The following is a 14,671-nucleotide window of genomic DNA, read 5'->3' as shown; positions in this document are numbered from 1 at the left end:
GTCAAGGCAGGACACATTTAGAAATCTGTGACAGAAATATTGCTAGTTGTTCATGGACACTGTAAGAGCAGGGTCAGCTATTTTTTTTTTTACTTACTGTGTGTCTGTCTGGCTCATCCATTTGTCTGTCTATCAATCTGCCCACTCAATCCACTTGACTATCCTGTCTGTACAACTGTCTATTTAACTATTTATTAGGTAATAATTAGGGAAATTAGGTAGTGGTTGTGATCTGGTGTTAATGAGTCACTCTTTACCATGCGGGCACTGCCGTGTGGAAGAGCCTGTGTAACACTAGCCGTGTGTGTGTGTGTGTGCGTGTTGTGTTATGTTAATGAACGCCTGTTGGACTGCTTCACTGAGGCCTATTGTGAGTCAGTGTCATCACAGAAGGTCCCTCTGCTCCCCAGAGTTCTCTCGAATCAGGCTGTGTGGGTGTGTATTGTATGTCTGTGTATATCGTTTGTGTATCTGGAGGGGGTGATGCATACGTGCGTACGGGTTGTTGAGCGGTCACGTAATGTGTGTGTGTGTGTGTGTGTGTCTCTCTCTGACTCCCCAGGCCCTGATGCGTCCCGGCCGACTCGACCGCATCGTGTACGTGCCGCTGCCGGACGCCGACACGCGGCGCGAGATCTTCGCCCTCCAGTTCCGCTCCATGCCCGTGGGCGACGACGTGCGGCCGGACGACCTGGTGGCCCTGACCGAGAAGTACTCCGGAGCCGAGGTGAGACGGACACACACGGCGACCCCCTTCACAAGCACTTTGCACTCAAGTTCAGCTGACCGTTCAGCTGACCGTTGATAGCCATTGGGAATCTAGCCTAGCTACGGTATTCAGGGCCTAGTTCAAGAAGACACTTTCAAAAATGCTTACAAGACTTGTACAATCCTGTTTCGCTGTTTCCAAAGTTGCGTCATGACCACCATGGGGGAGTTTTCAAAATGATATCTCCTCTCTGTCACAATACATCTCTTAGCGTCATTTAGCGTAGCGGTTGCTATTGGGAGACAAAAAGAAAGGCTTTCTTCAAGGATTGAGGAAAATAATAGTCCCTGAGAGTTTTTTGGTTGAAGACCTGCAGGACAGTTGCCCGCAGGGTTTGGCCACCCCAGTCCGGTGCCCCCATCCGCTTTGTGGGGGCCAACAAAAACCTTTCTCTGGTGTTTGCATGTCTCCTTCGGCCGTGGAAAACTAAATATGCCGTCAAACCGCCGCTGGTCATCCCAGTTGTTGGGATTTGATTTTCCACGGTCTGAGGTGCACCTTTTAATGATTAGAACACGCAGAGAGGGGGAGAGAGCGAGTGAATGAGAGAGAGAGAGAGAGAGGGGGAGAGAGAGAGATGTCCGGCCCTTGGGACAGAAGATGTGATGTTTGCCTTCTGTGATGCCTGTGCCGTGTCTGCACTGTGTCAGAAGCCCTCGTGACGCTGACCTCATGCACAAGCGTTCCATTGTGTGTGTGTGTGTGTGTGTGTGTGTGTGTGTGTGTGTGTGTGTGTGTGTGTGTGAACAACACTCTCTCATCCCTCTCTCATCCCCCTTTCTCTCACCCCCCCTCTCTCCCCATCTCTCTCTCTCTCTCTTTCTCTCATGGTGTCCTATCTGACGTGCAAGGCACGTTGGCTGGCAGAGTGACACAGCACTGTCTCCTTCAATCTCGGGACAGCGAGAGTCTGTGTCGGATGTTTGCTTTGGAGTCCGAATCAGCCCTCGGCCAAGAAGAGAGAGAGAGAGAGAGAGAGAGAGAGAGAGAGAGAGAGAGAGAGAGAGAGAGAGAGAGAGAGAGAGAGAGAGTCTGTTCCGGTTGTGGTGTTCCAGGGTTTAAGTGCTGGTCATTTCGTTCAGTACATGCGTTCCTCCAAGGCGGATGTGGGGATTGGCAAATGACCATCATTGCAGCAGCAGGCCAGTGTCCTCTCCAGCAGCCTTGTAATTCTTGGGTCTTCCAGCCCTACAACGTCGTTTTGCCTGTAATACAGCTACTCTTCATGCTATCATGTTACCGGCCCTTAACCCCAAACCAAACCCTAACCATACACAACCAGTCCACAACGTGTAGTAATATAAAATGTACATTTGACCTATTAAGTACATTGTAAGAGTATTAGTAACTAATGACCATTAACGTTCTTATTAGTGGCCTTTTCTGCTACTTTCTGTAGAGGGTACCTCTCTATCAGATGGACTGTACTATGCAAGTGATACGTCTATCCTATCTGGCCACGTGTAGCCCTCAGCCCGCCTTTCCCTGCATGGGAACCGGGCCGAAGAGAGACAGTAACTTTTCGGACCCACTGGTTGCGGCTTGCCGTTGCCCCGTGTCCTTTTTGTCGAAACAATGGTATTATTCTTGAACTCTCGCACTGTTTTGCTTTGACAGCGGCGCAGGTTGCGACCTTTTGTAGCCGAACATGAAAGCCGCGGCGCGTTGCTTTTGGACGGCGGTCGGCCCCGCTCTCACTGATCCGTTTCCGACCGGGGGAACGCCGAGGTCAGAGGGGCCGCAATCGATGCGTATTTTTAGGAACTCGGCACAAACACACGCGCAGGCCTGTTATTACAACGGGCCGCGCTATTGTCATCCACCATGTGGAGACTCTTGTTGTCGCCAGTTGCATCGCTGAGGATTGTGTTTTTGGGGCATATGGCGATGGTGGCCAATTCAAAATGGCGTCCACAAAAGTTGGGGTGTGTAGGGGGATTTTTTTTCTTTCTTTTTTTTTTCTATTTTTGAACCAATCATTTGAAAGATTTTTTTCCCTCCAAGTGTCGAGGTGTTTTTAATTGCTCAGAGTCCAGGGACACATGTGTACACAGACACACACACAGACACACACACACACACACACACACACACACACACACACACACACACACACTCACACTCATACTCAAACTCATATGTGAGAGCGTTTACCTCTCTCAGTCTCTGACACTGAGATCCGGTCTAGCTGCAGAGAAGTGTGAAGGTATTTGCCTCCATACATTAGCTCGCCTCTCTGGGAGACTGGAAGGAATCCAAAGCCGGGGATCCTATGTCCCGAAAAACACACGCTTCCTCACAGCCCCAAACGCCCCCCCCCCCTTCTCCTCTCTCCTCCCCGCACATACACTCCGAAAGCAGCTTAGAGCGTGCTTACACCTGGCCAAGGTATGCCATGGAAACCTATCCGCCTGGATCAGGTGTTGGCTTTTTACACTGCTGGGAGCGGGACTCACCTTTAGCCCAACAGCGAGAAGTTTGTTATTCCTGCGCCGACTTCTCGGGAAAATACTTCCCATCCCTGCGAGCGAAAGGAATCTGCCTGCCCCACACGGGATCCTGCACGAAGGGACGTTTGACATCTGAAACTCCTCTTCCTTCTCCGACTGAAAAATGTCAGCGTTATTTTATTTATTTATTTATTTTGCATATATGTTACACAAAATCATTATATTGCCTTCGTTATTTAATTTGATAAATATGAAATTAACAACTATGGATACGTTTTATTCATCTAATTAGATGCCTGTGACGAGAATCCCATGACCACCGCCCTAAACACACACACACACACACACACACATATATATACTGTATATATAGACACACACACAGACACACACACACACCCATAGATATTTACACACATACACACACACACACACACACACACACACACACACACACACACACACAACAGTACTGTATGGTATGAAGGTACCCTAGAGGCCTTTGCATCTCCTCAGACAAACTCCTGGCTCAGATGCACGTGGGTGGTTGCTGCCCTCCCCCCTTCTCTGCCTTTGGTTACAGAGGGCCAGCCAGGGGTGCACTGTTGCCCGAAAGAGCTGTTAAGTCCTCGTATTTATGTTGGCACGTCGCGACGGGTCCTCTAGGACGAGAGAGAGAGGGAGAGAGAGAGAGGGAGAGAGAGAGAGAGAGGGAGAGAGCGAGAGAGAGAGAGAGGGAAAGAGAGAGAGAGAGAGAGGTACGGAAGGGGGTGCCAGGGGCAAACTGGCAAGGGTCGTACATCAACCCCAGGCTTATAGGAAGCCAGGCTGGACAGAGTGGATGGCGGGTGTTGTGGGGCGGGTGGAGGGGGGGGGGGGGGTGTGGGTGGTGCAGGAGACGGGGAGTGTCGTAAATCTCACAGCCTCTTATTGAAATTGGAGTCCTTTCCACAGCCTCATATTTCTCTGGGCTCTCTCTCTCTCTCCCCGCTCAGCCCGAGGTACGAGCCTCTGACACAGCACTGCCAGGGCATTAAGCTAAGAGCTCGCCCACTGCAGACGGAGAGAGGGAGGGAGGGAGGGAGGGAGAGATAGAGTGATAGAGAGAGGGAGAAGGAGGGATGGAAGGAAAGAGAGATTAACGGAGAAATGGAGATAGAGCGAGATAAAGACGGAGGCAGCAAGATAGAGAGAGAGAGAGAGAGAGAAAGAGAGGGAGAGAGAGAGAGGGAGGGAGGGAGGGGTGCTGGAAGATTAATAAACACCGGCGTGGCGGTGGCGTTCCGTTGCCAGGAGAAAATGTTGCTCCCGTGAAAGTTTTACGATGCTGACTTGCATCCGCGTCCATCCAGCGAATTAGCACGGCGAGTGCCGGCGGGCTGCTGAGCGGTGTCACCGCCGGTCAGACGGCGGCCGTAAATATGCCCGCAGTGCAGACCGCACCTCCAGACCAGCGGCACACAATGTGAGGACAGTGTCCAGATGCTTTATTATGGCGGCCATTAAAGAACTGGCCATAGACGGTTGGCAAATGAATGATATGGGCAACTTGTCAACAGGACAGACTCTGGTGTAGTGCGCTAACAGTATTGGCGTGATATTATGGGTGTGAAAGGCCTGGTGCAGGGTTTTTGCCATCCACCTTAGAACTAGGATGAGTGAAATACCTGTAGACGTAAGGATGTTTGTAAAGAGCTACAGAATTTATTTTTCGATTTCCTGCTTTACTTCGATAGTAATGAATGCTACAGCTTACTGCTGCTAGTTAACCAACTAGCATTTTTATGCTTTATGCATATTTATTCCACAGCTTTGAAACAATCAGATTATCAAACATAAGCTCCACAAATCTCCAAAGCTCCAGCATTCTCATTGTTTTAATTCATAGCTGAATTTATTTTGTCTACCATTTTTAAGCCAGAACTCTATTCTAATTCTATTACTAACTATTGCTGCGAATAAGAATGTCCATTCTGTCCTCTCTAATTCTCCACTGTCCAGTCGGTTCACCCCCCACGTCATGAGAATGACCCATAACCCACAGGCCGGGGCTGGAGAACCGGGTCAGTAGCCTCAGTGTGTGCGTTCGGTTTTACGAGTCGCTGCGTTGACATCGGCCGACGGGACGCTGAGTGTCTGACCCAACGCATACAGCCCTGCAGCTTGTAAGCCCCTGGCCAGAAGCTTGTTAAAAATGGGCCCTTCCATCACACACACACACACACACACACACACACACACATACACACATACACACCCCTCTCTTTCTCTCCACACACACAAACACATACACACACACCCCTCTCTCTCTCCACACACACACACCCACTCTCCACACACACACACACGCACCCCTCTCTCTCTCTCTCTCTTTCTCCATACACACACACACAGACAGACAGACACACACACACACACACACACACACACTTCCCTACCCACACCCCGGACGGATTCAGCCCCCGGTCGGTCACATCTGGTTTCCCAAGCTTACCGCCCACGTGGACTTCCCTGGGTTCTGCGGCGCTCATCCCCATCGCCGTCTCCGCGGAACGCGAGCGCGAGTGCAGGAACACATGACACCGCACGCACGCACGCCGCGGTTCTTCACGACGGGCCTCGCCGCACGGAAATGAACGGCGTCTCGTTTGTTTTTTTTTGTCTTTTTGGGATCAAGCCCCAACAGGAAGAAGTCGATGATTTATATGTAAATGGCATGTGAGTGTGTGTGTGTGTGTGTGAGAGAGAGAGAGAGAAAGAGAGAGAGAGAGAAGGAAAAGGAAAGTATAGAAGAGGAGTGATGGAGAAATGGGTGGATGGAGAAATGGGTGTTTTGTATTTGAGATAAGGCCTTGATTTAGTGTTTGAGTAGAGCTCTGAGATGTTGAAATCAAGTCAAATGAAGTGATCAGGCATGTTTTTTAAACCATCTTTTCACACGTCTTAACCATCTTTTCACACGTGCCAATACTGAACCCAAAATAGATATATATCGTGTTTCATTCAACGACTCAACATTCAACGACGGTTTTCAAAGTGTACACATTGAAGTGCGCGCGCGCACGCACGCACACACACACACACACACACACACACAATTGTACACACACCTGTTCCGAGATGGAATGTAAACAGGATCCGCCTCACCATTCTCCACAGCGCATAGCCGGTGATTCGTCGTGACCGACCGACCGAGCGGCCGACTGCTTTCGTGGCCTGAGCCAAAGGCCCGCAGATGCGCCAGAGCTCGGGCCGCTGTGGAAGGAGCGCGAGGTGAACGAGGGCAAGTCGAAGAAGTGATTATTTAACATGAGAGAGAGAGAGAGGGAGAGAGAGAGAGAGAGAGAGAGAGAGAGAGAGAGGGAGGGAGGCAAAAGAGTAATTCATTAAGGCGAGATATTTTGTCGTGTATAAGTTTAAGAAGTGCTTATTTAACATTGTGAATGACAGATCAAGAGAAAAGGTAGAGAGAGAGACAGAGAAAGAAAGAAAGAAAGAAAGAAAGAAAGAGAGAGAGAAGGGAGAAGGGAGAAAAGGCCAGAGCAGCAGAAGAGCAATTCATTGCGGTGAGGTATTGTGGAGGTCCTCGTCCGCGGCTGGTTGATCAGTGTGGGTGCGATGTGTTTGAAATAACATTTAGATTGAATGGGGAAAGTGCGGCGGCTGGCCAGGCCCGTGTCCCAGCACAGGAAGACAGATGGGGCCCCCCCAGCACCTGTTGGGCTCGCACCGCACCGCACCGCCAGGCCTCTGGCTCTCCTCACACCTCCTGATTTACCACCTCTTATTTGTTATTGCAAAGGAGTCTTTATCTCCAAGGACACATGCAGAAAAGTGAAATCCCCCTCTTTCTCTTTCCCTCTCGCTCTCTCGCTCGTTCTCTTTCTCTCTCTCTGCTGCCCCCCCCCCTCTTTTCCTCTGTTGAAAAAAAAGAAAAACAAACCTGTTGCTATTTCAATAACAGAGTGAGAAATTCCTGCTCTCTGCGGGTTGGTCCGCTCTGAGTCCCTAACCCTAACACACACACACACACACACACACACACACACACTCTCTTGTTCTCTCTCTCTCTCTCTCATACACACACATGCACACAATACTAGCACTCTCATCTTGTGTTAGTTTCGGATCCAAACCTCCTTCGCTGCAGGGATAATTAGAACTGAGAAATATTGAAATTTGTCTCTACCCACATCCCATGTCGCCAGGCCACTTCTAAATTAGTCACAGAACTTTTAAAATTGTATTTCACTTTCTTCTCCAACTCTGTAATTTATACTCTTTTTTTCCTCCCTCATCATTTGTTTTTGCCTGCATTTGTGAAAAACTATTGAATTGAGAGTTGAACCCTGACAATATCCCAGGCCTGGATGATGTTGGTGTTGGCAAAAAGGCACAGAAACAGAAACAGAAGGGAGGGTGTGGGGGGAGAAAAGCTCTCTTGTTGCCTCTCTCTCTCTCTCTCTCTCTCTCTCTCTCTCTCTCTCCACTTCCTAAAAGCTAATCCACAGCCTGGGTTGAGGTGAGTACCTCCTCTCTTTGTGTGTGTGTGTGTGTGTGTGTGTGTGTGTGTTGGGGGGGGGGGGGGCAAGTATTCACCAGTGATAGGTGAAGAGGAAATATCCAGAGCGCTTTGCAGTTCTATATAGGGCCTTGGCTGCGGTTTACCTCTAAGTACACACACGGCGCAAATTGAATTTTTCCGGGGGAAATATGACCCCAACCTCCGAGCGCGGTGCCCATTGTAGTGTTGCTCTTGGCCCAGAGGTGTATGTGTGTGTGTGTGTGGGGTGGGGTGGGCCGGGTAGTGGCAGGAGAGGTGGCTGCAGAGGAGGCAAGAGAGGAGAGCAAAGCAGGAGGAGGTGAAGGTGAAGGAGGAGGAGGAGGAGGAGGAGGAGGAGGAGGAGGAATGCCCCTCTGGCATTAGTCAACCTGTAAAATAGTCACCGTGGCCACAGCCTCTTCCTCTCCTGCGCCCTGCCTGGGGGCCTGCACAAGAGCAGCCGTATATATTTTGGGGCCGGACTGAGTCTGGAGGGTGTGTGTGGGGGGTGTTATGGGAGGTGAGGTGGAGGTTGGTGGTGTTTGGGGGCGGTGTGTGTGGGTGGGGGGGGGGGCTGCCGTTAACACACCACTGAAGCACCTTTTGTGAGGCGAGCGGCTCGACAGGATGTTCAGTTTCTCTTTTTAACACCTCGCAAACTGCAGTGGGATTGACAGATTCTTTGTCTTGCGGCGTCAGTTAGTTAGTGCCCCCCCCCCTCCCTTCCCCTCCTCAATAGCCCCATTTTGCCTTTGCTGATTGGTGAAATTGATTGCAGGCAGGGCTGGCTTCCTCTTCCTGCTGTAAATGCCATGTTTATTTGATGTGTTTGTGGAGGCCGTGGCGGGGGCGGAAGATTACTACCACTGGCTCTCATTTCATTTCCACACAGAGAGCGTCACTTCACCCCCACGCACCCCCCCCCCCCCCCGGCCCTAATCCCCACTATACAACCTGCAAACACACAGTCCTCAATTAACCAAACTCAACACAGACACATGGCACCCTTATCTGCAATTAACCAAGCCCAACAAAGACACATGCCTCCGATCCTCAATTAACCCAACTCCACACAGACAGGCCTCCCCCAAATCCTCAATTTAGCAACCAAACTCAACAACACCCCCAATCGAATTTCCCACGTCGTTAAAAGGTCAATGAGTGAAGAGGATGCTGGGATGAGGTTTGTGTGTGTGTGTGTGTATGACTGTGTGTGGAGATGGAATGTGGTGTTTCCCCAGGCTACAGGTGGCTTGAAACAGCAAGGGACCGTCTCTAGATGAACTGAGAGAGAGAAAAAAGCACAGAGAGAGAGAGAGAGAGTAAAAGAAGGAATGAAACAGTGAGAGAGAGAAAGCGCGCGCTCATAGAACGTGTGTGTGTGTGTGTACCTGTGTGTACCTGTGTGTGTGTGTGTGTGTGTGTGTGTGTGTGTGTGTGTGTGTGTGTGTGTGTGGGTCGACCCATTGCAGGCATGTTTAGTAAATATGCCATCTCCTCTCCTCCCCCCGGCTCAGCATGGAGAATGTGGCGCTTTCATTCACCTGATTAAAGGCCGAGGACAAATATGCCCTTAACGGCGCGGAGAGACGAGCCCGTGTTTTTCCGCTAACACACTCCGTGCCCGGGAGAGGAGCTCTGTTTACACACAGGTGCCGCTACAGACATGCTCTCTGTGTGTGTGTGTGTGTGTGTGTGAGAGAGAGAGAGCGTGGGTGGAAAAAGTTCAAGGATCATCTTATTCTTAATCATCTTTTTTATTTCATCCTGCTGCACAGTTTATTGCTTGTTCGTTTATGAAAATAATATGAAAATATTTTTAAAAAGGATCTGCTATCAACCAACATAAGCTGTGTGTCTGTCAGTATTCCTTTAGAAATTGCCTTTAGCGAGACATAGTTCTCTGAGTAGTCATATGCCCTCATGGCAGCTGTAGTTAGTCTCCTGCACACACACACACCCCGTTTTCTCCTCGCTTGACTCCCCAGTCCATTTCCTCTCTTAACCTCTCCCTGACACACACACACAAACACACACACACACACTCACACACAAAACCATATATACACACACAGACGCAAACATGCTCTCACAAACACACACTAATAAACCCCTCCCCTGCCCCAAATGTCCCTCAGCCCCCTCCGTAGTCCTAAATGGGTTTCGCATGGGGATGCGGTCAGGGCCTATTTCTCTTGGCACATCCCTGTCGCGGCAGACACTTCCTCTTTGCCTTTTTTTTTCAGGATGAAACATTTCATTTCTGGTTGAGTCTGGGCCCCGTGCCGTTTGATTTATATATTATTTCATTTCCTCCCCGAGAATTGGAAGCAGCAGAGCGTCTTTTTTTGGGGGAAACGGGAGTCAATATTTTTGCATTTGCTTAAGGAGTGCTTGAAAGGGCCAATATCATCATGGACGTTAGATGTCAGCCTGGTTCAGTCGCCTCCGAGCGAAAAAAAAAAGGGAGTGTGCGCGTGTGTTTTAGTGAGGGGGAGATAGAGTGTGTAAATGTGAGGATATGTGAATATGGGTATGTGTCCATGTATGTGTCTGTCAGGGAACGAGCCAAAGGCTGCGTGTGCGTGTGTGTGTGTGTGTGTGTGTGTGTGTGTGTGTGTGTGTGTGTGTGTGTGTGTGTGTGTGTGAGAGAGAGAGTGTGCGCGAGTGTGTTTCCGTGATGTGAACTAACAGTGGGCGGAGGGTTTGCTTGAGGCCTGCTCCCATAAACTGTGGCCTGTTGTGTGAGGCGGAGTGTGTTCTGTTCTGCACGGGATGTAGGGCGGATTGATACGGGGAGGCACAGACTAGCCGGTGTGTGTGTGTGTGTGTGTGTGTGTGTGTGTGTGTGTGTGTGTGTGTGTGTGTGTGTGTGTGTGTGTGTGTGTGTGTGTGTGTGTGTGTGTGTCTCCTGGCTCTGCCCAGACAAGCCGCTCATTAAGTCCGCAGATGCAGGCACTGAGCGCTCTTGTTAAAGTAGGAAGTGGTGGCTGCAGGAGCGAACTGGGCCCTCTGCCTTCGCCCATGTTGTAGTTTGCTTCAGTCATTAGCAACTCATTACACAGAAACATTTTTTTTTTTCTTTTTTTTTTTTAGATAAAGAGGGTGGGTTTTGTTGTTCTTAGAAAACGACTTTTAAAAAAAAGAATAATAATAATAACTTAGCTCCTTTCCTTTCTCCTTTGTTTTCGTTATTTTTTATTTCCTTGGCCTCACTTGACTCTTGTGTTTTTACACACGTCAGATGGGGCATGGCGTAGATGGAAACATCTCCGATGGTTTCCCTCAAATGAAAACAGGATGTTCCGACGCAAAAAACTAACATTACGCGCAGACCAGAGAGAGAGAGAGAGAGAGAGAGAGAGAGAGAGAGAGAGAGAGAGAGAGAGAGAGCGCAGTGCCGCTCGTATTGTCTCCATAGCGCCAACAGCCCGGCGGCCCTGAGGGACACGGAGAGCTAAATTTGTTGCATATTGACGCTCGGTAAGGGACGCGTAGCGGGTCCCCCCTGCGGCAGGAGCAGTCTTGTGTCCCGTCTTGTGTTGAGGAGGTTCTCTGGTGCGTGGGTGGGCTGTCGTCATAAATATGGACATCAGCGCGGTGTTGTGACAGCAGCTCTGTGCGGTAGTGCGACGTGGCAGACGTTGAGACGAAGCGATGTTGAGTCATGATCTACGATTATATACATGTGAGATGTATGTGTAGACAGCAAATTTTCGGTTGTTTTTGTTGTTGTTTTGTTGGTTTACTTTTCTATTTTTTTCCAGTTTGATTCAGAAGAAGACTATGAAGTAGAGCTTCAGGTCCATACTTCTTAAACCACACGTAGGGAAATAAGCATTGCAAAGCAAAGCAAAGTTGTGTTGACGTGTGTGTGTGTGTTTGAGTTTGTGTTAAGGAGTGGAGACTGAGAGAGGGTGGTAATCAGGGTGACCAGGATGTAACCCAGAACAAGAGAGCAGAGCTTGCAAAAGTAGGAGAGACAGAGAGAGACAGAGAGAGACAGAGAGAGACAGAGAGAGACAGAGAGAGACAGAGAGAGAGAGAGAGGGGGAGAGAGAGGGGGAGAGAGAGAGAGAGAGAGGTAGCAGGACGTTCAGAAAATGTCCCCAACTTGCCGGCCAACTCTCATGTCGTCAGCATCACCCCCCCCCCCACGCCCCCCCTCCTCCCCGCACACACACACACACCCCCGCCCCATCTGCCATGTCCTGGCAATGGCGGCAACGGCCAGGCTCTCGCGGGCAAAACCGGACGCGCCGACACGAGCCCCTCCCCACCCCGACCACCCCTCTTCCAGTCTTCAGAGGCACTCAGCAATTACTCTGCCTGCCCTTTCCAATTAGCTGACCAACAAAGAACAGAACTAAATGGGACTACCAACCTGCGGCACCATATCATTATGGGCTCACGAGGGCCTGTTCCCCCCGGCTCTTACGGTCGGCAAAAATGATGACAGACAGTAAATCGTCTGCGGAATCATTTCTTTGGACTTCTGGGGAAGGGTTCTCGCTCAATTGCCCTCTCTCTCTCTCTCTCTCTCTCTCTCTCTCTCTCCCCGTTCCCTCTCTCTTTTTATTTTTTGACAATGTTCATTCAGTCTGGCTTCTGGGAACGGGGGAGGGAGAGAGAGAGGGAGGGATGGAGGGAGGGAGAGAGTGAGGCAAAGAGAGAGGAGTGACATCCTTAGCTAAATGAATGGAAACAAGGATGTGGTTGAGGTTGATGTGATCCGACGGGGCATTTCTGTGTCTCTGATCTTTCCAGTTTCCCTGTTTTAATTGCTCTGGTGGAAGCCAAGGCTAATTATGCAATAGAGCAGTCCCTGCCCCTCGCCTAGCCGCACTCGCTGCTGCGCTGTGGTTACTCTTGGCCGTGATGCGTCGACATGTTGCGATCTCTGACAGCACAATGCTAAACACACACACACACACACACACACACACACACACTTACTCATTTTTCTTTCTCTCTCACTCTCTTTCTCTTTCTCTCTGACAGCACAATACTAAAGACACACACTCATTTTTTTCCCCCTTTTTCTTTCTCTCTCTCTCTCTCTCTCTCTTGCTCGCTCACCACTCACACACCAATACAATGGCATACTTTGAATACAAACTGTCTGTGGGATGTCAGCATGGTTATGCATTACCACAAGTTGAACAAAACAGCATTTATGCAAAAACACTTACTCATATCAGAGTTCTATGCAACTCTGTTGTGATCTTCACATTATGCACACCTAATTCTGGCTTAAAAACATGGATTTCAGTGTGAATAATTAAATGCATGCTTACATTAGGCTGCTGGCCTTAGCCCAGATATTATATTTGTTTGCTAAAGAGAAGCTAAATGAACTGAACAGTGGTGTGCTGCTGAATTCCTAAGATGCCTTTCCCCGCAAATGCATTTTGATAAAAGCTACTGCAGTGGCTAATTAGCAAAATAGTTTCCACAGCGCTGTGCGGTTTGAAACTCCGCTAGACGTCCATCTCCAACCCTAGCCATTAATATACGGCTGACATTATGATAGGCAGAGCACCGCCAGCCCGAAGGTCCGCAGCAATGCATCAGTTTTGAACCCCTATATATTTAAGTGATCGCCGCCGTAATTTATGGGGGGGATGGAAAATAAAGTCTGCTTCGCAATAAACCCCGATCCATAATTTAGTCGGGCTGCCACAGGCCAGCTCGTGCTTTTCTGCACGCTAGCAGTTTCACCACCACCACCCCCCCCCCCTCGCCCCTGACGCCCTCGGCCCCCACCACCAACCAACAACACACACACACACACACACACACACACACACACACACACACACACACATATATACACATACACACACACACACACACCAAAGACAAGGGGCCTGCTCTTGCTCTGCGTCAGAGGTGCCCTGGCTATGGGTAGGAATGCCTTCACGTTCACAAACAAAATGCCTCTTGCTGGCCCTGTTTGCATTTGTGGGTTTATTCGCACACAAAAACGGTGTGCGGTAAACACGTGCACTGACACACGCATGGAGAGTGTGTGTGTGTGTGTGTGTGTGTGTGTGTGTGTGTGTATATATACACGTATGCACTCCCCCTGGTAAGGGGCCTTAGTCCATCTGGAGCTGTATGTTCAGGAGAGGCTGAAGGAAGCGCTCTGCGGCTCGAGAAGTTTAGTGTAACAGAGTTCAAGCTGAAAGAGGAGGTTGGAGGGAGGGCGAGCGGAAGGGAGAGAAAGAAAAAAAGAAAGAATGAAAGAAAGAAAAAAAGAAGGGAAGAAAGAAAGGAGTGCTAGGATGTTCCGCTTGGCTGACATGCTGGATGGCAACGGGAGAGTCCTGTCATTCCCCCCATGAAAGTCCTAGTAAACACAGGACAAGAGAGATGAGCTTGTTTATGGGTGTCCGTGTTTTCTGTTTGTGTGTGTGTGTGTGTGTGTGTGTGTGTGTGTATGGTGGCTTGTTGCGTGGAGACGTTGCTAGCTCATATGGTGTTTGAATCAACTGCAGAGCAGACTCGCACTCACACTCACGCATGCAGTCAGGCACGCGTGCATGTAGACACACACACACACACACACACACACACACACACACACGCACAAAAGGCAAAGCACAAACAAACACATGCATATAAAGGAACGTAAAGACTGTCTTCCTGTCATTAGTGTGGTATGCTCGCATTGTTTCCCTACAGCGCTGGAGAACTGGTTTAATCATTTGCCTGATACATATTCCCTCAAATTAGCCACAGCCTCTGTTTACAGAGCTCGAATCAGGCTATTTCTTCAGCCGGAACACAAAAAGACAAGGGAGGTTTGGGCTAGAGGTTTGGCCGGGGGGGGGGGGGGGGGGTGGCAGAGCCCTACTTCCTAACATCTGCTAAGCACCTGCCAACCCAAACCAGTTCTGTTACACG

The 14,671-nt window shown here is 49.7% G+C and overlaps 1 protein-coding gene across 1 annotated transcript in view; it reads left to right on the top strand.

The window, feature by feature from the left end:
* afg2a (AFG2 AAA ATPase homolog A) overlaps positions 1–14,671 on the top strand; it is a 102,997-nt gene that overhangs the window by 83,828 nt on the left and 4,498 nt on the right. The window contains exon 15 of the mRNA XM_062524943.1: positions 563–727. Within this exon, the coding sequence (XP_062380927.1) occupies positions 563–727 (165 nt within the window). The remainder of the gene's footprint in view (positions 1–562; positions 728–14,671) is intronic.

This window comes from Sardina pilchardus, chromosome 21, assembly GCF_963854185.1.
Source record: "Sardina pilchardus chromosome 21, fSarPil1.1, whole genome shotgun sequence".
NCBI lineage: Eukaryota > Metazoa > Chordata > Actinopteri > Clupeiformes > Clupeidae > Sardina > Sardina pilchardus.
Note: the sequence above shows the minus strand (reverse complement) of the source record. Positions and strands in the feature narration are given on the sequence as shown.